At 29.5% G+C, this 23,973-nt stretch overlaps 8 protein-coding genes and 1 non-coding gene across 9 annotated transcripts; 1 reads left to right on the top strand and 8 right to left on the bottom strand. All coding sequences in view use genetic code 12, as the record gives it.

Annotated features, from left to right (window-relative positions):
• Positions 1 to 4: 4 nt before the first annotated feature.
• Positions 5 to 1,988, bottom strand: DFJ63DRAFT_194349 (MDR family MFS transporter). The gene has a single exon (XM_064903911.1). The coding sequence runs from the start codon at positions 1,808 to 1,810 to the stop codon at positions 65 to 67; it is 1,746 nt and encodes a 581-aa protein (XP_064761109.1). The 5' UTR covers positions 1,811 to 1,988; the 3' UTR covers positions 5 to 64.
• Positions 1,988 to 5,023, bottom strand: DFJ63DRAFT_194079 (fungal transcriptional regulatory protein). Its single transcript, XM_064903907.1, has one exon. The coding sequence runs from the start codon at positions 4,530 to 4,532 to the stop codon at positions 2,166 to 2,168; it is 2,367 nt and encodes a 788-aa protein (XP_064761108.1). The 5' UTR covers positions 4,533 to 5,023; the 3' UTR covers positions 1,988 to 2,165.
• A 106-nt stretch (positions 5,024 to 5,129) lies between these two features.
• Positions 5,130 to 5,202, top strand: DFJ63DRAFT_t110. Its single transcript has one exon. It is a non-coding gene; the product is annotated as a tRNA-Arg (tRNA).
• Positions 5,203 to 5,515: 313 nt separating this feature from the next.
• DFJ63DRAFT_314381 (uncharacterized protein) lies at positions 5,516 to 6,625 on the bottom strand (the record flags this gene model as incomplete). The annotated part of the gene is made up of 1 exon (XM_064906351.1): positions 5,516 to 6,625. The coding sequence occupies one exon, from the start codon at positions 6,623 to 6,625 to the stop codon at positions 5,516 to 5,518; it is 1,110 nt and encodes a 369-aa protein (XP_064761107.1).
• A 552-nt stretch (positions 6,626 to 7,177) lies between these two features.
• DFJ63DRAFT_314380 (uncharacterized protein) lies at positions 7,178 to 9,007 on the bottom strand (the record flags this gene model as incomplete). Its single annotated transcript, XM_064906350.1, has 1 exon — positions 7,178 to 9,007. The coding sequence occupies one exon, from the start codon at positions 9,005 to 9,007 to the stop codon at positions 7,178 to 7,180; it is 1,830 nt and encodes a 609-aa protein (XP_064761106.1).
• Positions 9,008 to 9,659: 652 nt separating this feature from the next.
• On the bottom strand, positions 9,660 to 11,637 carry DFJ63DRAFT_194076 (uncharacterized protein). The gene has a single exon (XM_064903906.1). It carries the CDS (start codon positions 11,505 to 11,507, stop codon positions 10,125 to 10,127), a length of 1,383 nt encoding a protein of 460 aa, XP_064761105.1. The 5' UTR covers positions 11,508 to 11,637; the 3' UTR covers positions 9,660 to 10,124.
• A 130-nt stretch (positions 11,638 to 11,767) lies between these two features.
• DFJ63DRAFT_336520 (uncharacterized protein) lies at positions 11,768 to 13,651 on the bottom strand (the record flags this gene model as incomplete). The annotated part of the gene is made up of 1 exon (XM_064908395.1): positions 11,768 to 13,651. One exon carries the CDS (start codon positions 13,649 to 13,651, stop codon positions 11,768 to 11,770), a length of 1,884 nt encoding a protein of 627 aa, XP_064761104.1.
• Positions 13,652 to 13,911: 260 nt separating this feature from the next.
• On the bottom strand, positions 13,912 to 15,705 carry DFJ63DRAFT_314377 (uncharacterized protein; the record flags this gene model as incomplete). The annotated part of the gene is made up of 1 exon (XM_064906349.1): positions 13,912 to 15,705. One exon carries the CDS (start codon positions 15,703 to 15,705, stop codon positions 13,912 to 13,914), a length of 1,794 nt encoding a protein of 597 aa, XP_064761103.1.
• A 4,299-nt stretch (positions 15,706 to 20,004) lies between these two features.
• On the bottom strand, positions 20,005 to 22,506 carry DFJ63DRAFT_336518 (uncharacterized protein; the record flags this gene model as incomplete). The annotated part of the gene is made up of 1 exon (XM_064908394.1): positions 20,005 to 22,506. The coding sequence occupies one exon, from the start codon at positions 22,504 to 22,506 to the stop codon at positions 20,005 to 20,007; it is 2,502 nt and encodes an 833-aa protein (XP_064761102.1).
• Between the last annotated feature and the right edge of the window lie 1,467 nt (positions 22,507 to 23,973).

Here is a 23,973-nt window from a genome sequence, read left to right as displayed (position 1 = left end):
GAAATCCAATACATACAAAAATAAAGAACTTAAAATTAAACTAAAAAACCTATAGAATAAAAATCTATACATCTTCCTTATTCAAACTAACTTCTTCTTCAGCATCAGGGATAGGTTTATTAGTTGTAAAAAAACAGGCGATCATCGAGATCCCTGAGAAGATTATGCACATATAATAAACATTTCTAATTGATTGATTGAATAAGGTTTTGATAAACAATTGAGACTCTAATGAGAGATCAGCAATAGAAGCAGTTGAATATAACATTTGATAAGGACTGACTTGGCCTAACTCTCGAATTATTAACTGGTTTACTTCTTTTGCAAGATGCTTTCTATAAAGATTTATGAAACTAGAATTGTAAACCACATCACTTAAATTAGCACCAATAGCACCCCCAAGACATCTTGCAAATACGATATAGGTAATAGTTAAAATTGTTCCACCTGGAACTTTTGGGGCACTAACTTGAGCAGAAATTATTGTTGAATTGAGCATGATTCCCATGGAGATACCAGAAATGATTTGTAACCCAATTGATTTTCCTGAAGTTGTATCGATATCATATAACGTAAAGAGACCAAGTCCTATTGGTCCCAATATTCCAGAAATAATATACATTGTTTTAACATTATTAGTCTTCTTAATTAAAACGCCTGAAAGTATCGAACTGACAACAATGGATATGATGATAGGGAATTCACTTATTCCACTTTGTAAAGCAGATTTATCCTTAACAATTTGAAAGTAAATAGAAAGATAAAGTGTCAAAGCAATAAAGTAAGCATACATAAAGAAAATTGAAATGGCACCCGCATTGACTTGAAGAATCTTAACCGCACTAGGTAAGATTAATGGGTACTTTGAGTATTTGAAATTCCAAACAATAAAACCAGCAATTAATATGGCTCCAACAATAAAGAAACTAATTACTATTCCTGATTTCCATTTATATTGATAAGATGCACCAAATGTAAGTGCTAATAAAATCAAAATCAAACCTCCAACTATCAAAATAGTGCCTAAAAAGTCGATTTTAGCAAGCTTTTGCTTAATTGAACCCTTAACTTTTGGTGGATTAAATGAAAAGAAAAAGATAGCTAAAGCCAACCCCCCAATAGGAAGATTAACATAAAAACTCCATCTCCAAGAAACCTTAGTAGTAAATGCACCTCCAATAATTGGCCCAAGCACTGAGGATATGGCGTATGTAACACCGACAAATGCCATTGTCAATGGTCTTTTATGAAGTGGCACAACTTCTGAAATAATTATAAAAGTCAATGACTGTATTCCCCCACCACCAACACCCGAAAGAGCTCTTCCAAAAATCAACATTTCCATATTAACAGAAAGTGCACAAATCAAGGAACCAACTTCAAAGAGAACTACCGAAATAATCATGGTAAGTTTCCTACCAAAACTTATTGAGAACATTCCCCAGAATGGTGCAAAAACACATACTGTTAACAAATATCCAGATGATAGCCAACCAATTTTATCAAGGGCATTGAATTTGTTACCAACAGTTGATAACAAAGTGATCACTATAGTTTGATCTAAACCAATTAAAAATAAACATACTAATACAGAAAAGACACAAGCAACCAATTTCATCCCTTCTAAGTATTGATCTTCTTCCTTAGTTCCATCTCCAGCACCACCTTGTTGTACTTGGTCTTCTTGTGATGTGTCTTGACTATTATTAGAATCCTGATTTAAAGATTTGTTCTTGTCTCTTGACATGTTACTGATCATTTGCTTATCAATTGATTGATTGTCTACAGTATCTGCTAAACTGTTAGACATGATTATTTGTTATTGTTATTTGATATGTAATTATAAAGTTAATTATTGATTTTTGATATATGGGAGATTGGAAGGATTATATATATACTAGATAAATTCTTTGGAAGCTATAACGCTTTGCAACTCATCTATTCTCATAATGTATATAGCGGCCGCAAATTATATAATGGGAATTTATTTTGTGCGGCCGCATATTGAAAAAACCTTAATACAAACAGTTCCCGCACAGACTGATGCTAAGCAACATGGCTACGGATTATAACAACGTCCGTATAAGGATCGGACAATCACACCTGTTGTATATATGATATTCTATTGGTAACATATATTTCATTTGAACTATAGTATCTTGAAACTAAACATCAGTAGTGAATAATTCACTATAAAATTCATTATAAATTTGGTTAATTTGATCAAGATTAAAAGGTTCTTCAAACGAGAAATTCATTGGAGATAAATCGATTGATGAGTTTGGAAACTTCTTCATGGTAGCATTAGTTCTTGCACTCTTCTTTATATAGAACCAAAACAGATTGAGATTTGTATCACTGATGTAATCATTTGAAATATCGGGAATTGCAGCACCTATCACTGAATTTACATCAATATTTTGTAGAGCAGAAATACTGCCATTCTGAGAATCAATATCCGCTTCATCGCTGTTTTGACTACTATAAAAAACATTCAAAAACTTCTGGACTTGATCAGTTGAATAGTTCAATTGACAATGAGAATCATTCTTTATCGGTTCATAAAACTCCTTCGTAAAGCAAATTTTTAATACCCCATTTGACCCACAGTTCGTTCTCCAAAAATAATAGTATCTAGTACTGACATTTGCAAACGCTTTTAATAACTCAATACAACAATTTCTTAAAGAAACGGATAAGAGAATTAAGTATTTTATCCGTTCTGAGCTTTTCTCCTCATTTTGGATTGAAATATTAGTTCTGATTAACACAGCACATAGCATTAACATAGATTTAAGATATAGAGTCTGAATAATTGGAATAACAATCATTAAATCTGAATTTTCAAACTTTGCATTCACTGTCTTTATGAATGGCAATACATGTAATACAATCAATTTCAATATATCATAAATATATGTAAAACTTAATGAAAAGAGTCCATATGATTCATAATGCATAAAAATGATATACTGAACTGACATAATGAACTGTAATCCTAATAAAGACAGTTTTGTCTGGCAAACATTGGCAACTTGTGATAAAGAATTTGAATGTTTTAAATCTGGCAATAAATTCTTGTTTAAGAAATTTAGTTTCTCAGTTATTAAATTTATGGAAGTTGATTTATTCAAGTCAATGATCAAATCGTATAAATCACTCAATAGTTTAAACTTTAAGCCAATGACATCATAAGCTTCAATCACTTCATATTCTAAATCTGTATCAATTAGATTTGAGGAGTTGGATTCGTGAAATGGACACTGTATATCAAAATATCTATTATTAATCGATCTTGGAGTTCCATAACATAAAAACTCACTTGAATCAAGATTTCTTAAATGGATTGCCAACTTTCTAAATAAATTTTTATCTCGTTTATCAAGTGACTTTGGTTCCCTATTAATACCAAGGTTTGTAGCCATATTGACTAAAGTTGAAGTTAACACCTGTGAATCTCCTCCATCAGGACCATCACCTTCTTCAGGTGCTAAATGCCTATATGTTCTCAACAATATGGCTAGCTGCAAAACTTTTACATTGGTCCTTTCAAATATGTTAAATTCATCAAGACATTTTTGAGCAATAATTATATTCTGTAAAGTGATAGGATTCTCTAAGACAAATTTAAGCTCTAAAGATTTCAGACTTTGATCATTTATGAATACTGGATTATTCAGATTTAAGTCGTTTGAAAAATAAGATAAGTAACTGAGTCTTAATATTATCAATAAAATACCGATGTAGGTAAAATCATATTTATTATCTAAAGTTATACTTGAAAAGGGAATATGCTCAAAACTTTCTTCGTCTAGGAGTTTTGAAATTCGAGTTCGGAAATCTCTTTCATCAATTATGGGTATAAATGGATAGACCTTTGAAAAAAACCTTCTTACCAATAGCCAGAGAGTCTTTCTACTAGGCAATAGCTTTAATAACCCTGTTTCACTTAGATTTATAGCATCCTCACCTCCTATTTGAGTTTCATTAAACAAAACTATTCCTGTTAAACGCTGATGACTCGTAGAATCAAAGCCAGATGTATTTGTGTTAGTTTGTGCAATTGGTGAGGTAGATGTTGGCGCAAGCATTTCGTAAGAAGGTATTTTTTGGGGTCTAATTACGTATTTCATTCCTACATTGTCAATATAATGCCAAACATGCTTCAAACAAGCATCACTCTGGAGTGCCACATAACTGAATGGTCCGAATGAATTTCTGTCTGTGTTTGGTTTGACATACTCTTGACAGTAATCTTTATATATGTTAATAAGGTGCACGGCCAGGTCCAGGTCGCCCTCATCCCTAAAATTATCAGTTTTTGTTCTTTTTGATCGATCATTATGATTTTCAGAAGTATCTGGTGAAACTTCAACACTGGAGTGATTATTATGGTAGGATTGATATTCAGCAGATTTTTCACTGTACGAGCATCTTCTTTTGTACCTCATACACGTATTGCATGGAGATTGTTTGTCACACTTCCTTTTACCTCTTTTGCAATTATCACAAGCTCTAACGTTAATAGTCATGATACTATTAAATGACAATAATAAGTCCCGATATCAAGTGGGTTGTGATGAATTGTAGATGTGTAATTTTGATATTAGATGCGGTCGCACGAAGTCCATCAAGATTGCGGGTGTGCGGGATCACACAAATGGAAAATGATTGCAAAATAAGATCATCTTTTTCTCCAGCATACTACATTCAACTTACACTATTCTGCAGGAGATAATAACGAACTTGTGGAATTAGGGAAATGTTAGAGATAAGTTATATTAAAATGATAGTACCTTACCTAAAGTTATTATAGAATTGTATTGATTTTATGTAAAGGCCAATTTGAGGATCTATTTGAAGATTGTAACTGGTGAACGAGTAAGCAGTTAAAGTGGTTCTTCTCGTTTTCTGAGTAGTATTGAAGTTACCAACTGAGAAAATACTGCTTCTATGTATTTGAAAATATAAATGTGAAATAGAGAAATAAATTATGAAAACTCTAAGACTTGAAATGAAAAAATGCAAAAATTAATCTGGCGGCCTATAAAAAAAATTTTGTTTGAGAAATTTTTAGTGGACTTGCACAGATACTGGAAATTGAGCGAAAATAAGAAAATATATAGAACGCCTGCGTAGCGTAATGGTTAACGCGTTTGACTTCTAATCAAAAGATTCCGGGTTCGACTCCCGGCGTGGGTTCTTTTTTTGCATCTATTTCCTTTGTTTTATCCAAAACTATAATTGGTTTAGCTGACGTTGATTCAATCTTTAGCTAACACCATCTACAGGGAGATTGATTTCTTTTTAAAATTTTCTTTATTTAGCCATATTAAAGATATTTAAACTAGCAAAATAGTAGGTAAACTATTTAGATATAGATCTTGAACAACAGATCTATGTTATTCCTATTAGCAAAATATTTTAGATGAAATCAGAAGATATTCTAAATTATGTATGTATAAGCAAAATTATAATTGATAGAATTATGTTAAGAAATACCAGACTATCAAATCTATTCTTCTAAGTCAAATAATTTCAAATTAACAACAAATGTATCATGATAACTATCCCAATTATCAAATTTGCATTGATGTAAAGTAATATATGTTAAACTTGTAAACATAGTAAAATCTAAGGATGATAATGAAGATTTATACCATTGTAAAGTAATGTCCTTCAAGGAATGTTTCAACATTTGAAGATCAAATTCATGAAGGGGGAAATTGCTGCGAGATAAACAAAACCTCTCTAATTTGCATTCAAATACTATCGGAATGATTCCTGGCACTACATTCCAGCTTTTAATTTCCAAATCTCTAAGACTGATTGGAGTCTTCAAAATATTCTCGCAGTAGCATTCACTATCCCCTTGCATATTAACAAATAAATGATTTACTTTGTCCTGCAAAAAGCGAAAGAAAGTGAGAGTAGATTTACCAATAAGCAGTACCTTTTTCAAGCGAGGTGGTAGCTTATAATCTACTTCGCTATTGATGTTAGAATAAATTACTCTAATTAATCTCAAAACTTTAAGGTTCTGGGGCCAGTCATCTTTTGAATTAATTTTGAGAAGAGTAATTTCACTATCAATTTCGCCGTCAATATCTAGTGATTCGATATTTCTAGGTAAATTTTTAACACTAAATTTATAATTATTTTCAAATTTCAAATTAAGATGCTTCAAATTATTAAGGGAACATGAGATTAATTCAAAGTACTTACATTTAACATATAAATCAGTTAACTGGTTACCGATAGTGTAAGGGAATTTTAATTTCCTGTCTGATGACCAGTCATAAACCTTTCTTATGTTAATAAAATTTGAAAGATCCAAGACTAAATTATGCTTTTTTACTTCTTCATCAGAATATCTATTCAGCATACGTATCATATTGACACTATTAGCATATTTAAAATTAGCAATATTATTACTCTGTTCGGGCGAGTAGAGACTTAAACCTAATTCTAACTCCAAATTTGAAGATTTGTTAAGTAAAGTCATCAATAAATTTAATTGGGAAGATAGAAGAATATGATAAGTCCAAAGAAATTGGAACGATATCACCACTACGTTGATTGTATTCATTGATGTTTTCAAATGTTTTACGAATGTCTCGTTCATTTTCATCAGCTTTCATGACACCATACTCCGTCAATTGTGAACTATAATCATGTTCCGGATATGTAACATGAAACCTTTTCAGAGTAATTTCTTTTTGTCTGAGACAATTAACACTTTCATCGATGTTGGCTGAAAGTAGAAGTAGAATCTTTTCAATAGGAAGTAACAGTAAGATATGTAATACTAAGTAATGATCTAATTTAGGAAATAAAGATGTAAAGAAACTGAATACATAATCATCATCATAGTTGGATATTTCTGAATCTGATTTATCAAGTTCTCTTATGGAAGATTCAAAGTCTATAGAAACATTTTCCATTATTAAATCATATATCTCTTGAAATATTCCTTCTATCTTCAATTGTTGTTTAAAGGATAAAGAAAGTTGTGTGTAAATTTTGTAAATATTTTTGGGGGATCTAGAGCTATTTATAGTTGCGAATATATAGAGAAAAAATCAATCCCTTACCCCTTAAATTCTATTGAACAAATAAGCCCAACATACTGATATGAATGTGATTGACTTTTACGTAAATGTGCTTTAGATAAAATCTAAAATAGTGTTCGAGAGATGCTAAAATCCAATGTTATCACGAATGTTTTGCCTACTTTATTCCTTCTAATTTCGTGGTTCCCCATGTATTTGCCAATTTTAGAACTAATGGAACTAAGCTCAGAGGATATGTTTCTTGGAACTATTAACTTTAAAAATCTTAACTTAGTTTGACATTTTTTATCGGGAAAGCAATGCAAACAAAGAGAGGGTGTGATTCCTAGTCTTAAATAGGTTAAGGATTTATGATTGAGAATTGATGGGCCGATATGAATACAATTTGTTAGACTCCCTGTTCTACCAACGATTGACAAATGTTCTAATTTCGATGGTAATTCTAAATTGGGTGAAATTAATATGATTGGACAAGAATTGATTTTGATCTCTGTTAAGAATGAATAATTTGATGAGTCTTTAAATATAGGACAACTTTCTTCAATTGATGAAATAGGACATTCATATATTTCCAATGTTTTTAAGGAACTAGGTGGTGAGAAATATTTTAGGTGATTGATTTTACAATCCTTTAAATAAATGACAGATAAATTTTGAAATTGATTAAAGTTTAAATTTTCAAGAGCAGTATCGCCATTATAATGAACTATTCTTAATTCTTTTAGAGAAAACCGCATAACATGAAAATCAACTTCAGGTATTGGAAATTTCATATGGCATAACTTCAATGATTCTAATTCACTAGTGAATTTAATGATACGTTTATCATTTTCCCAAAAGTCATTATGAATAACCAACCTTTTTAGATATGGAAGTGAAGCTTCAGAATAAAAATCTCTGTAACTCAGGGGGCTAGGTAATTCAACTTTCAAAACTTTCAACAAATCAGGTAATTGAGGTAAAATATTGAAAGGATAACTGACAGAAAAATCGAAAGTTCGTAGGCTGGGGGGAAGTTTATAAAACTGCAAGTTATGAAAAGTCATTTGAAAAAGATTTGTAGAACGTAATACCAAATTCTCTAGCTTTTGTGGCCAGTCATTGCTTGAACTTATGTAGATAAATCCACTTCCACTTGCTAATTCTAAAGAAATTAGACTCCTGGGTAACTGCTTTATTTCGAAGTCCATGTTATCAGTTAAATGTAAAGATAGCGATGTTAAATTTTCAAGCCTTGATATATGATTTCCCTCAACAAGATCGTTAATAATCAAAGAAGAAAGTTTATAAGGAATAGCTGAAGATAATATCACTGATAAATTACTTTCCGAATATTCCTTCAATTCTTGTATATTTACATATCTTGACAAATTCAAATTAGAATCTCTATCTTTGGGGGAATGGTAACGTATGCCTCTCAAGTTAAGTTCACTTACACTACTGGCATACCTAAATTTCTCTAGCTTTTTACATTCGGCAAAGGGTAGATTCACTAAAGTTAACTTCAAATGAAACTTTGCTTTCGACAATAATTTCTCAATATATTTGACAGGGAAAGCACCAGTGTCATTTATCTCAATTGATATGGGTATTATGTTTCCTACTGTCTTGTTATATAGCAGAGCATTTGACAACGAGTTAACAAATTCTTTTTGGCATTTTTGCATATACTCTTCTAATTCATCCTCAGCGATCTCTACGAAAAGGTGACTGAGCACCAACCTTTCGCTAGTGATATCTTTAATTTTAAGGCTTCTAATATATTCATCTTGAGATAATGACTGTAACAATAATATCTGTTCAATAGAAAGGAGTTTAAAGATTTGAATAATTAAGTCATAGCTAAAATTAGGAAATGAATTGGTGAAGAATTTAGATATATAATAATCATTATAGAATGATTCAATTTCACGAGACACGGTGTTTCCAATCATAGCCACTTATTAATGATATCTTAGTTGTTTGTGAAAGAAATATATAAAAGTAAAACAAAACATATCTTGAAGATGTTCTAAATGGCTGCAATTTCTACGTTATGCGCATCTAAATTTTTTGATTTCCCAATCGAGAGTTTTACGCTTAGAAAAGTTAAGATCTACCACTATTTGTCTATCACCTATATTTAACAATATTTCCCGACCAGCATAATGCTTGTCTTAGCCAGATGTTTACAGTCAAAGCCGTAGAAATATTTTTAAACAGTATATTCGTATTTAAATTTATACAAATTTAGCTAGTTTCAACATGCTCGTAAACAAGTTTTAATTCAATACAAGAATACATTCGATATTTACATTGAAGTTTACCGGATATCTTTCTGCCATAAATGAATTCCAAGGATTGGCAAAATTGATCAAGTTCCATCTTTGAGCAAGTAATGTATCTCATTAAAAGGGTTTCGAGCTTTGATTTGAAAGTGGTTTCCAATGGTATTAAATCATCTGGAATCATAGTTGATAGACTTACTATTCCAACACTCAAATACTCTAAAGTTGGGAGGTTGATTATAGTATTTGTTAATGAAAAATCTTTTAGTTTATATCGCACCGCAACTTATTTGTTTTGCAGTTTTCTAATTTACCAATGTAAAACCTATATTGTAACTTAAATATATACATATAAATCTATTGATGAACACATTCTAAATCAACGTAAGAATATAGATCCTCAACACATTGATATTCAAGACGAATCTTTGTTCTATATAATTGTTCCAAACTATGACATAATTGATCAAATTCTCTATCAGAACAATTGATATAATTAATTGAAAATGATTTAAATTTTGATTTGAAATCAGTTTTCAATGGTACCAAGTCAGTGGGAATAAATTTGGATAGACGTATTATTCCTACATCCAAATATTCTAAATTTGGGTGATTAATTATAGAATTTGTTAATGAAAAATCTTTAATGGTTCTGTCATAAATACGTAATTGCTGCAAATTGATTGGTAATTGAATGTTTGGACTTAAGTAGTTGATACCACATTCTTTAATTTTTATGTCAATTAATTTTGGAAATTCTAATGGAGAATTGAATAAGGGACATTCATCTGTGATTGATGATATAGCAAATATAAATAGATTCTATACTAGGTGCTGGCTTGAAATTTTCTAAACTTTCAAAAGTAGAAGATGATATACTTATCTTTTCCAAACTTGTAAATTGACTGAAATTCATATGATATAATGAAATTTTATGTTGAAATTCAGATATATCTAAATCTCTTAAGGAATGTTTTAATGTTTGGAAATTGAAATGAGGTAATGGGAAAGAAACATTTCTTAAGATTAATTTTTCCAAAGCACTTTCAAATTCAATTGTATCAGTATAACTTACCAGATACCAATCAGTAATGGTTAGATTTCTTAGATTAAGGGGAATTTTTAGAATGTTTTCAGTTCCTAAACAGCATGGACCTAATATAATTTCCATATCAGTTATAGAATCAGGTAATTGTGTAAACATATTAAGATCACTATAAACCTCAACATCTAAAAGTTGTAATTTTGGAGGTAGACTATAATGTTGTAAATTTTCAAAGGTAAAGCTATCAAACATTAGATCCCCAAAGTGTAATTCTTCTAACTGTTGAGGCCAATCAGTATCAGAGTTAATATTAATAATTACATTCATACACATTAAATTTAACTCTTTTAAATTTCGTGGTAAATATTTAATGTCAAATTCTGTACAATTTTCTACACCCATCTCAAGAGTTTTTAAATTATCAAGCTGAACAAGCAAATGTGGATTATATACATCTTTAATAGATAAAAAAGTCAAATTTTGAATGGATGATTGGGGTAAAATAATAGTTAAATTTTGTTCTGGCCATGCACGGAAGTGTTTTAAATTTATATACTTTGAAATATCCAAATTAAGCTGATTTTCCCAGTCTTCTTCTCTACATGAATTATAGTCGACTTTTTCAACTTTATCAGCAAATTTAAAATTTTCAAGAATTTTCAATACCTTAGATGAATCTCCTTTTATGTTCAATTGCAACTTAAAAAGGCGAGAGTAGTTTACCTCTAACGACCTTTCAAGAAATCGAGGTAATTTGATTTCATTTCCATATAAAAAATCGATTGAAATAGGAATTGAATGACCTAGGGGTTTATTATAACTAATACAATTTGTTACAGATTGACGTAATTCAGGTATTTCATCAGTGGTCAGACCACATAGAAATTCTAAAGGATTTGGATTTATATCTTTAAGTTGAAGTTGTTTGATATATTCATCATTGGTAGTGAATTGTAACAAGAGAAATGTTTCAATAGAAATACCTTGAAGTATTTCCAATACTGTATAATTATCAAAATTAGGAAATTCATAGGTGAAGAAGTTGTAAATATACTCATCATTGTAGAATGAGTCTTCAGTGTCATCTGATCCATCGATAAATCTATCTGATCCTTCAACCATTATGAACGATATTTACTAGGTGTCAAATAAAGAGATGAAATAAAAATGTTATAGAGTTTTTATGTATATATATCTTACAGGAATTTTTAATTGTTATGCTAAACGAATATTGATTTGCTTTTGCAGTTTCCTATAATTGATAAAAATAAATGTCACAATCAAACTATACTTATCACACTGATGTTCCAGAATAAAAATTTCTACACCTGGAGGTTTAGAACTATTCATAAACAGTGAATTTACGCATAAGACATACACATCTATTGATGAACAAAAACCAAATCAACTTTGGAATATAGCTTATAATCAAATTGATGTTTACGAAGAATCTTCCTTCTAAATACTTGTTCCAAAGCATGACAAAATTGATCAAGATTCATTTGTGAACAACTAATATACTCAATTGAAAATGTTTTGAGTTTTGATTTGAAATAAACATCCAACGGTTTTAAGTCATCTGGTATTAATTTTGATAATTTTATAACTCCCACAGTCAAATACTCTAAAGTTGGATGATAAATCATAGAATTCGTTAATGAAAAACCTTTAACAGTGTTATCATGAATTTTAAAACTCTTTAAATTGATTGGTAATTTGATGTTTGGACTTATGTAGCTGATATCACACTCGATAAATGATATCTCGGTTAATTTTGGAAAGTCCAATGGAGAATTAAATAAGAGACACTCATCTGTGATTGATCGTATGTGACATTTATGAATTTCAATATATGTAATACTTGGTGATGGTTTGAAATTTTCCAAACTTTCAAAAGTGGAAGATGATATAATTATAGTTTCCAAGCTTGTAAATTGACTGAAATTCATATGATATAATGAAATTTCATGTTGATATTTGCTTATGTCTAAATCTCTTAAGGAATGTTTTAATGTTTGGAAATTTAATTGAGGTAATGGGAAAGAAATATTTGTTAAGATCAATTTTTCCAAAGCACTTTCAAATTCAATTGTATCACTAGAACTTATCAGATACCAATTGGAAATTTGTAAGTCTTTAAGTCCAAGAGGAACTTTTAGAATATTTTCAGTGGCAAACGCTCTAGGACCTAAAGAAATTTCTAAGTTTGATAATAAATCAGGTAATTGAGTAAACATATCAAGATATACATGAACATCAGCCGATAACTTTTTCAAATTTGGAGGTAGTTTATAATGTTGAAATTTCTCGAAGGGGAATCCAAGAAAGTGTACATCCTGTAACTTTAATTGTTCTAAATTTTGAGGCCAATCATTTTCCGAATTAATATTAATAATCCCATTATTACATAATAAACTTAATTCTTTTAAATTTCGTGGTAAATATTTGATGTCAAATTCTACCTCTTCTTTTATCATCATTTGAAGAGTTTTTAAATTATCTAATTTAATAAGACAATTTGGATCATAAATATTAGCAAGGGTTAAAGAAGTTAAACTTTGAATGGAAGATGGTGGTAAGTTAATTGTTAAAGTTTGTTTCATCCAGGCATAAAACATATTTAGTTTTATATAGTTGGAAAAATCTATATCTAATTTTGTCACATCTGATTCTCTCTGTGTTTTATAGGGACAAAATACAATTTGAGTAACTCTATGACCAAATCTAAACGTTTCAAGAGATTTCAATAATGGAGTAAAATTAAAACCCCTAATTTGCAATTCCAATTCAAAATAATTATTATTGTCTAATAAATCTTCAAGAAATTCAGGTAAACAAATTTGTTGCTGACCATCCTGATGGATACTGAAATTAATAGGTATGTAATGACCTAGAGTTTTATTATAGTTCATGCAATTAATTATGGTGTTTTGACAATTATCAATTTCACGAATACAAGCTCCAGAAAAATCATTATGCCAAAAAGTTGAATATTCTAATGGCTTTGGATTTATATCTTTAAGTTTAAGTTGTTTAATGAATTTATCATTAGTAGTCAGTTGTAATAAAAGAAATGTTTCAATGGGCATATCTTTAAGAATTTCAAGTATGGTATAATTATCAAATTTAGGTAATTGATAAGTGAAGAAACTGTAAATGTACTCATCATTATAGAATTTGTCCCTTTTTTCGGCTTTCTCAGCTTCATTCATTTGACTTTCAATAAACTCTGATAAAAATAGATCATCTTCTTCATCTGAATCCATTATAGATACGTTGGTCGGTAAAGAAGGATATGAATAAAAAATTATTAGAAATGTATCATATATCTATGTATTTATAGTTTACATTTAATGGTTGCAACTTATTTGTTATGCTAATCAAATATTTGACAAATTGCGCACCAATTATTTTTGCAGTCTAACGATTTTACTATGAAAATTGAAGTAACAAAAGAGTTTATATCTAAAGATGGAGAAATATTACAAATATTGTATTCTCATTGCTATATATTCATACGAATTTATTAATCAGCAAATTTTAGAATAATTCCGCCATCATTAGTTGGATCCTTGCTAATAATCTTTCTTCCATAGATGTACTCCAAAGCACGATAAAATTGATCAAACTCTACTTGAGCACAACTAATATATTTAATTGTAAATGATTTGAACTTTGATTTGAAATAAATATTCAATGGTAATAAGTCATCAGGAACTACTTTGGAGAATGGTATCACACCTATTCTCAAAGACTCTAAAGCTGGATGATAAATTATAGAATTTGTTAATGAGAAATGTTTAATTATTTTATCATCAATATCCAAGTTCTTCAAATTGATGGGTAATTGTATATTTGGACTTATGAAGTTGATATGACACTGGGAAATTATTATGTCGTGTAATTCTGGAAAGTCAAAAGGAGAATTGAACAAAGGACATTGGTGAGTGATTGAAGTTATGTTACAGACAAGAATCTGAATAAATTTCAAAGTAGGAGGTGGTTTAAAATTGTCCAAACTTTCAAAATTGGAATTGACTATATTTATATATGTTAATTTTGTAAACTGATTAAAATTCAAATGATATAATGAAATTTGATGTTGATAACTAGATATGGTCAACCTTCGTAAGGAATGTTTCAAATTTTCGAAATTTAAATGCGGTATGACGAAAGGTATTCCATTTAATTCTAATCTTTCCAAGGCACTTTTGAATTCAATATTATCAGTTGAACTTGACAGATTCCATTCGCTAATATTTAAATTTCGTAACCAACGAGGAATAGTAAGGATATTTTCATTCCTAAAATTTGTAATGCCAATAAACAAATCAATCATGGAATCAGGCAATCGAGAAAACATTTTAAGATCACCATAGAGGTCTGCACTTAATGTTTTTAATTTCGGTGGTAATTTATAATGTTTAAGTTTTTCAAAAGGAACTCTATCAGACAGTCCACCTATCAACAGTAAATGCTTTAAATTTTGAGGCCAATCATATTCAGAATTAATATTAATGATGGTATTTTCACATGTTAAATCTAATATTGTTATATTTCGAGGTAAGTATTTAATATCAAATTCTGGATCATAATCTAATTCCATAGCAAGTGATTTTAAATTATCAAGTTTAACAAGATAAGATGGATCATGAATATTCTCAAGAGATAATTCAGTTAAATTTTGAATGGAAGATTGAGGTAATTTCATTAAAATTTGTTTTGAAAACCCATGTAATTCTTTCAAATTTATATATTTTGCAAAATCAACTTCCAATACATCTCCAATATTGGTTTTTTCATATGAGTGGAATTGAAGTTGACTGACTCTATTGGCATATTTAAAAGTTTCAAGGGATTTAATTTCTCTTAATCCATTACTAGAATTTCGATAAAGTCTTAATTCTAACTCAATACAATTAGATTTATCATTTTCCAATAAGTTTTCAATTAATTGAAGTATTTGAATTGGATCTTCATTTTCGATTTCCACTTCGATTGGAATTGAATGGCGTAATTGTTTATTATAATCCATGCAATCAGTTAAGGATTCATTAAATTTAATAATTTCATTAACATCATTCCAAGTTGTAGGATAAACTAATGGTTGAGGATTTATATCTTTAGATTTGATTTGTTTTATAAATTCATCATTTGTGGTCAATTGTAATATGAGAAATAGTTCAATGGACATACCTTTAAGTATTTTCAATTTGATATAATTATCAAAATTAGGTAATTCATAGGTGAAGAAATCATAAATATAATCATCGTCATAGAATGACAGATCAGTGTCAAACCAAAACCATCTTTCGAACATTGAGACGTTGTCTTTATGAATAATGTATGTTAGTCGTTCAAGAAAGATATCCAGTGGTTGCAATTTATATGATAAGTCAATCGAAATTTTATAGTAAACGCACTGATAGTTTTTGCAGTTTCCCAAAATTTGACCAAGTATTATACTTACTCTGAAATATTGTTGTATCAGTTCAGTAAGATTATTAGATCAATGTTGGTTTAATTTACGTCCTGTATCTGATTACAGTGGTGGCAATGTACGCTTCGATTAATCTCTACGTCCGTTATAACCAATTTCAATGAACGCACCCTTAAGTGATGCACTTTCATTATAGTTACCTTAATCGCTTCATACACATACATCATCACCAAATCATACATCAACTAACATCAAAAGTAAACGCCGTACCGTTCTGATCCCACAGGAACAAAAAATTAAAAAAAAAAATTGCGCATATTTTATTTTTCTTATCTATCTGAGGGGGGAAGTATGAAAAAGGTGGAGAATAGAATGTGTAATCATTCATCTAAATCATTTAGCAATTGGAATTAGAATTGTGATGGCAACTTACGAAATGTAATTATAGAAATAAGCAATTCAAAATTTATAATTAAACATTGAATGACTTAGGCTTTTGAAACTTTTAACAACAATCTAAAAACGTTTTAAATCTTAAATTTTTCTGCGCCTTCTTCTTATCATGATATGATTTCACTATTTCATTTAATCAAAATAAGAGCAGTATCGATCTATATTAGTTCAAATTTGAACTTTTACACTTATACTAGGGAATCTATTTTTAGAAATACCACTGGTTTAAGCTTTAAATATATATGACATTTTATAAAAAGTGGGAGTTAAACCACGCAATTAAAAAAATATTCGTGAGGCCAAAAAAAAAAAAAAAAAAAAAAAAACCATTGCAAAAATTAAAAATAATAACACCATAAATAATTCATCAGTCATAACGATAAACAATAAACAATAGGACATAAAAAATCGAATAAGATGATATATACATAGTAAACAATAGGGCATGGTATTGGCATATTATTATATGATGATATAATATGAGGCAAGTCTAAATCGATGTTGACTAGTGTGACTATATGCGTACACGATGATACATGCCGTCACAGCCATGTTCGGTTATCTTCGAGTGGTAGCAAGTAAGTAACTATAAAGAGTGAAGAGAGGATGGATGGATGTGGTTTATAAACATTGCAAAAGTTTAAAACCTGGAAAGTTTTGTGGTACAATTTCTTGGATTATTGTTCGGTTTTTCAATATAAACCTTGTTTGAATATTTTTCTTACATTTGATGGAGACAGAGATATGAAGAGATATGAGAGAGATGAGAACAATACGAAACATAGACGACCAGTATCATAGTAAAACTTTGGTTTATTAACGATAAAAAAGTTATTGGTAGATATTGTGGTAAATTCTATTTTAAGCCGTTTCATCGTCTTATTCCATCAGTCTATACTTACTTACTTTACCGTTCACTATAACATTTTCATATTCTCTCTTTGTGTGCTTTTTTGTGTGTAAAATTTTTTTCTTTTTCCCATTGAGTCCTTTTTTCCAGTTAGGAAATTATTAAAAAAGGGGATGGAACTTCAATTTAAGCATAGTATGATTAAGGGTCATATATCAAGTCATAACTACATTGTAGGTCAAACTACTAAACAATTGAAACAAACTAGGGTGTTAATTAACAAAATAAAGTATATATATATATTTATAAAATGAAATTAAAATTAAAAAGGCTAAGGAAATAAAAAAAACAAAAATTTGATATTACAATTAATATTCTTTTTATTATTAATTATACAAAGTTAAATAGGTGGAAATTGTTGTTGTTGTTGTTGATGTTAAACATGGTTAGTTAGTTAGTTTTTAAATTACTTCATCATTACAAATGATTAAAAGTAAAATTGTGTATGATAAACCGAGATGAAAAAAGGAGGTGATAAAATTTTTATAAAAATTTTTTGAATTTTTTGAAATTTTTTAACAGCATTATTATATGAAAGAATTGAAGGGATTTAAAGGTTCCATCAAACTTAGATTAATAAAGCAACACCGGCAGCAGCAACAGCGGCAACACCAACCAAGTTAACATTGTTAACAGAGACACCAGCAGCAGAAGAGGTGGTGTTGGAAGCGTTTGAGGCATTTGAAGCATTAGCAGCAGAAACGGCAGAAACAGCAGTTAAAGCGATGATAACAGATTTGAATTGCATTGTGAATATTATAAAGGATTGATTGATCGAAGTTTAAGAACTGTTTGATTGATAATGAATAAAAAGAAGAAGAAGAAAAGAAAAGAGAAAAAAGGAGAAACCAAAAGAAGAATTATAAACTTATTCAATTTAAAAAGGGCGAAATTAACTTGATATATATATACCAAAAAAAATTTTCTGTTCTGCTTATGGTTAAGGGATAATAGTTAACTTTAACTATGAGAGGAGGTGTGGTAACTTCTATAATTAACTTTTTGGTGATAGACGACTGTGTGCAGGACACGGTTTCTTATAGGGAAAATAATATTGCCTAATTGGGACATCATGTTACTCACATATAAACATAAAAAAAAAAAAAAAAAGGGGGGGGCTATGTAAGTCAAAAAAAAAGTGAAAAAAAAGAAAAAATAGCGTGTATTTCCAGTCACGTGCGAGATTCATTGTTATTTTTAGAAACTATTTTTAAGCTGTTTCGATGAAGTTAAACAGAATAGAATGAGTTAGTGAGTCAGGCTATACCTAGAGTATAGTATAGTAAAGAGAATGAATGAATGACTAAAGGCTGTTCATGAATCATAAGTGATACACGTCTACCTAACTAATTCAATCTACCTACTATCTATTCATTAATCCCTTATCATATATCACTACTATTTACTATGCCGTAGATGAATTTTTACTTGTTTCTACACGTCTAATTTAAATTAATAGCGTAAAAAATTTATGAGCTCTTCACCAAAATTAATTAAAAATATTTTTTTTTTTTTCGTGTAATTGGGTCCCGCCTTCGTTGGGAAAAGAAAAAAAAAGCCTTACCACAAAACCATTTTAGCTTAGCTTGTACTTTCCTAATAACGAGAATTTAAAATTTACCGCAAAAACGCGGTATGTCTCACTAAATTAGTGAGAAAAAGAATAAAATTAATCTTCTCCTTAGGGAATAAATAGAGAGAGAAAGAAAGAAAAAAGGGTTAGGAGTATTTAATTAACTTAGCGTAACTTACCGCGAATTGTTTTTAATCTAAATATGAGGTCCCTCCCCCTTAAACACGTAACGTAAAACCTTTTTCAGGTTCATTTATTACTGTTTTAGTATTTAATTAAGTAAAAAGTTTCAAAGTCAAAGTGAAACATGGTTCAATAACGTTACAGAAATCGAATATATTATAATCTGGTACGTTCTGAAATTATGGTTCCCCTAATTAATTAACCACAAATAGAAAATTTACCATTTGATTGTGTAGTGGAAATTTTTTATTCGTCTTATAATTAGGCGATTTTTTTTTTCACCTATATTTACTCGAGACCAAGACTCACTATTTACATTTCATGTTATTTTATTTGTTTATTTATTTACCTTCCTTTTCTTGTCGTCTTTACCCCTATCATCATCACCTTTCATACCCTCTCATCCACAGTTACATACAGACATACATCTATATAGCAACAGTCAACCTTCTATCAATTAATAACCTCAAATAAGGCAATTATACCGTAAAATAAAAATTAACCACCTCTCTCTTTCTCTCCCCCAATCTTTTCCCCACTTCGAATGTTTTTCCATATCGATCACAAAAATTAGTTTTACTTACTTTAACTAATCCAACTAATTTATCATTACTTAAAACAGTTATTGCTATATAATAGACCCCTCATTGTTAATTAGTTATATCGAATAAAATCTATAATAAGAAAGACAGAAATAATAGCAAACAATTAAAACCAACAAAACTTAATTAAGTTATATATCCGTAGCAACCATCTAAGATTTAATCAGTTTAGGCTGCTACCTCTCTTTAGTTTCCTATTTAAATGTTTTGGTTGCTCTTTTTTTTTTTTTTTTTTTTTTTTCAATTTCCACATTTGCCGAAGAGCAAGACAAAAAAAAAATAGAATAAAAAATCTCATCACGTGGTACATCATCACCTGAGTCGTCACATGATGATACTACGGTGCTACCATACAATATACAGAATTGATTCGTGTCTATATTATGTTTATTAAAATTATTATACAAGAAGAAAAATACGGCAATAAAGTGTACCCATATCAGGCAATGACCTGTCTATTATGGAGATTTAGCTACTGCAGCAGCAGCTTTCATCTCTTTTTCCTTCTGTTGTTGTTTCCATTTTGTTTCCTTTTCTTTAATTTGAGATTCTTGTCTCGCCTTCTCTTCCTTGGTAACTTTTTCCCTTTCAGATTTCAGTTCCTTTTGTAAATCCTCTTCAGAATCAACGATATATTGTTTGGTTAATTTCAATATCTCATCTATACGATTATTGAAATCAAAATACTTTTCATCATGATATACTTTATTCATAAATAAATCTGGTTTTAAAGCTCCTCCAATATGTAAATTAGGTAAGGTATCCTTATAATGATCGATTAATTTATCGACATTATATTCATGAACTCCCCCCTTTTCAATTTGATTCATTTCAACCTCATGGAATTTGGTGGTATCTTTTGTTTTCCAGAATTCTTTTAAAAATTGATTATTCCGTTGTAATAAATTTAAATTATCTTCCATAGTTAATTTATTAATTTGTAATTTTTCATATTCACCCACTAATCGTTTTTCCTTTTTTTGAGATTGTTGATATTTCTTATATTGTTTCGAAATCCATAATTCAGTAGGTCTCCCAATCTCTTTAAAATAATCCAAAATTAATTGAGTCTTAGTCCAAAGTCGTAAATTATTAAGATATATATAATCTTTATAATTCTTTTCCGCAATTGATTTAATATCATATTCATTATTTAAAGGAATTAAGAAATTCTTAGGAACATGACTGATTTGATTTTCAACTACCACTTTAATTAAAGGAGATAATTCATCAAGTGTATTAAAATGATGATTTCGATCATTGAATGCCTTCAATTGTTTATTCTTCACATAATGATCTACTTCACCTTTATCATTACGAGAATCATCAATGGTTTTCTTCATGATAGGATCTAAATCAATTAAAACATCATATCTACTTGGAGCTAGATCATCAGTTTCAGATAATCCTGTGATATCAATGTATAATCCAGTATCAATATCAATGAATCTTGCATCGATGTTATTATTTCCATTTCCAGCTTTTCTATAAGTGATAGAACTACCAACATCAACGAAATAACGACCCATTCCATCGAATTCATCTTTGGAATCTAAGGTATTCTCCACTATTAAGGTTTGATTATAACATTGAGCTAATTTATGTAAATGAACAATAGGCATTTGAACATCAATATCATTATCCCAGGGAAATCCCATTCCATTCCAATACCAACTTAATAAAGATCCATGAGCTACCCAAGTTACAATCCCATTTTTACGACAGAAATTAAGATAATTCTTTAATAATCGATGTAAACTTAATAATTGATCTTCATGTTCCACAATCAATCCATTAAAGAATCTCCAATCGTAATGTTCTCCATATCCTCGATTCCCTACTTCTATGATTAATTTCGCTTCACCGAAATATTTAGGGGGATCTTCTAAAGTCTTGGAATATTCTAAAGACCTATAGTAGCTCTTATCCATAGTGTTGAGAGAGGTATAGTCTTGGTTTAAGAAATCTTCAACGTCTTTAGTGGAGAAGTCAAAATCCTTTTCAACTAACGTTATATGAGTATCGTTTAATGCATCGATTTTAGCGGCTGGTTTCGATCTGGTTTGAATGAATGATCGGAAGGAATCAGCAAGATTAATGGTATGTTTGATTAATTTCTTAGATGTTAATAATCTAATAATACCATTATTTAATAATGACGATTCCACAGAATTAATTTCATGTTGTTTTACATTAATTTCAATTGAATCTAATTTATCATCATTAGTTAAGAAGATGATTTTGGTAGGAGATGGAGCAAAACTATAAAGAAAAGCTTTTCCTAATAATTCTCTATTTTCTAAATTTTGAGGTCCAGTGAATTGATTAATTTTAAATCCTAAAAGACTATCAGTATCAAATTGACAATAATCATATACTTGCCAAAGATTGGATTCTTCAGTTGAGGTGGAGATATTAAATAACGATGCACAAATATTTAAATCGGGTTGTTTGGGGTTTAAGATGAATTTATTTAATTTCGATAAATCCACCCAATCTGACCAATGAAACGGTACATCTTCTTTGTCTGTGAAACTGGAAAGATATTTGAAGTAAACACTTAAAGTAAATCTTGGATCAAATGGTTGTATTAGAGGTTTCATTAAAATATCCTTTTTATAATAATTGGGAATATCCAATGTTAAGGGTAATTTTGATTCTATATTATCTCTTAAATACCATAAATCATTATCTTTTTCAATTTCTTCATGTTTGGCTTCATGTAATTCTTGTAAGAATTTTTCATTTGATTCAAGGTTAAAATCAGTAGTCAAGAAATTATTCCTCCATACTGAGAATTTCAAATTAAGTTGTCGATTGATATTGTTTTTATATTGTGTTATGATAGGTTGTTTGTTTAAAAATGAGGTTAATGATATGATGACGGTATATGATATTAATGATAGTAGGAATAATTTTAGTATGAATAACTTTTTGGGTAATTTTACTGATTTAATCATGATGTATTATATTATTGGTTTGATGCTGATGAAGGTTTATTAAAGGTGAATTCATGTAAAAATATATATATATTAGACTAGTATTAAATTGAATGAATGGTGATAATCTAGGAGTTAAATGCAAAAATGAGTATATTAGGGGAATTAAGCGAATGTGAATGGTGAGAATGTTAAAGTATGCAAAATGAAAAGAAAGTGGTAGTAGTTTCCTTAAGGACTATGTAAAAATGAAATGAATAAGGTATAAAACTAAACAAACAGAGATCGTTTGATAATTTAGGTATTGAAAATCTAGGTATTGAAAATTATTACAGATTATGGGGGGTTGGAACGCTATATATATAAAAAAGAAAAAGAAAATATACAAATCCAAAATAAAGGGTTATTATTAATAAGAATCAAAAACGTAAGAGAAGAGACTTACATACATAAATGAAAGAAATCTTGACATGATCAACAAATGGCAAACTATCCCAATTTAATTAAAAATGAAATTATGCATTAAATGATAACTGTTAATAAAACTAACATACTGGGCCTGAATTGAATTATTTTTTTCTTTTTTTTTTTGAAATAACAAGTTAAAACAATTTTTTATTTAATTATCAGTTCAATCAAAGAATAGGATAATAATGGTTAAACAGAGTGTTTACAACGGGGGTGTTTTTACATTTGTGGTGTACGATCATCATAACAAACAACAGCCTTGGCTTGATTCCAAGATTGTAAGTACCCCTTCCAAGGCTTGTTTGTTTGTCCTACCCCCCACCACCTTGGCAATTAGCCTTGGGAATTGATGAATGGAAAACCTTATTAAAATTCCTTTAATTCTTAAATTTGTCATTGTGATATAAATCAAATAGGCTTTTTTTTTATTAACGACTTTTTGACAATGAATCTCTAAAGGGGGGTTTTACCGGGGGGTATGGACTGTACCAGACCAAATGATAAATACCAAATTTTGATGGTGGTTAGCTGATAATCTACCTATTCTATCCTCATCCCTTCATTCCCACTTAATTGTTATCGATAGTGACCCGATAGCTGATCATCACACTTTCATTTACACTTTGATGAACGGCAAAATAAAATAAAATTTTTTGAACATAATTATTTTTTTTTCCTGTCTGATTGTTATCTTTTTTTTAAAAATTTGATGTCTTGTGCATAGCTAACCCAATTAGGAAGGTGTGAATTGCTTTTTTCCTCATACTAAAGCAAGTTCTAAACCCACTTCTAGACATGGCCTTCTTAGTTTTAGACATTTGTAATTGTTTTCGACATAGATGGGGTTAGATTGGGTTGGCCATTTCATTTCTGTTCAATTCCATAGATAAATGTTTACATTTGTTATTGGTTCTACATGTACTCTACTTAGGCCATTTGTAATGTCTTGGCTGTAACTAAACATCCAAACCGTCCAAACCCCAAACATGTAGATCAAACTACACAATAATAAAACTCATG

Source organism: Scheffersomyces coipomensis (assembly GCF_036884675.1).
Source record: "Scheffersomyces coipomensis strain NRRL Y-17651 chromosome Unknown DFJ63scaffold_5, whole genome shotgun sequence".
Taxonomy (NCBI): domain Eukaryota; kingdom Fungi; phylum Ascomycota; class Pichiomycetes; order Serinales; family Debaryomycetaceae; genus Scheffersomyces; species Scheffersomyces coipomensis.
Note: the sequence above shows the minus strand (reverse complement) of the source record. Positions and strands in the feature narration are given on the sequence as shown.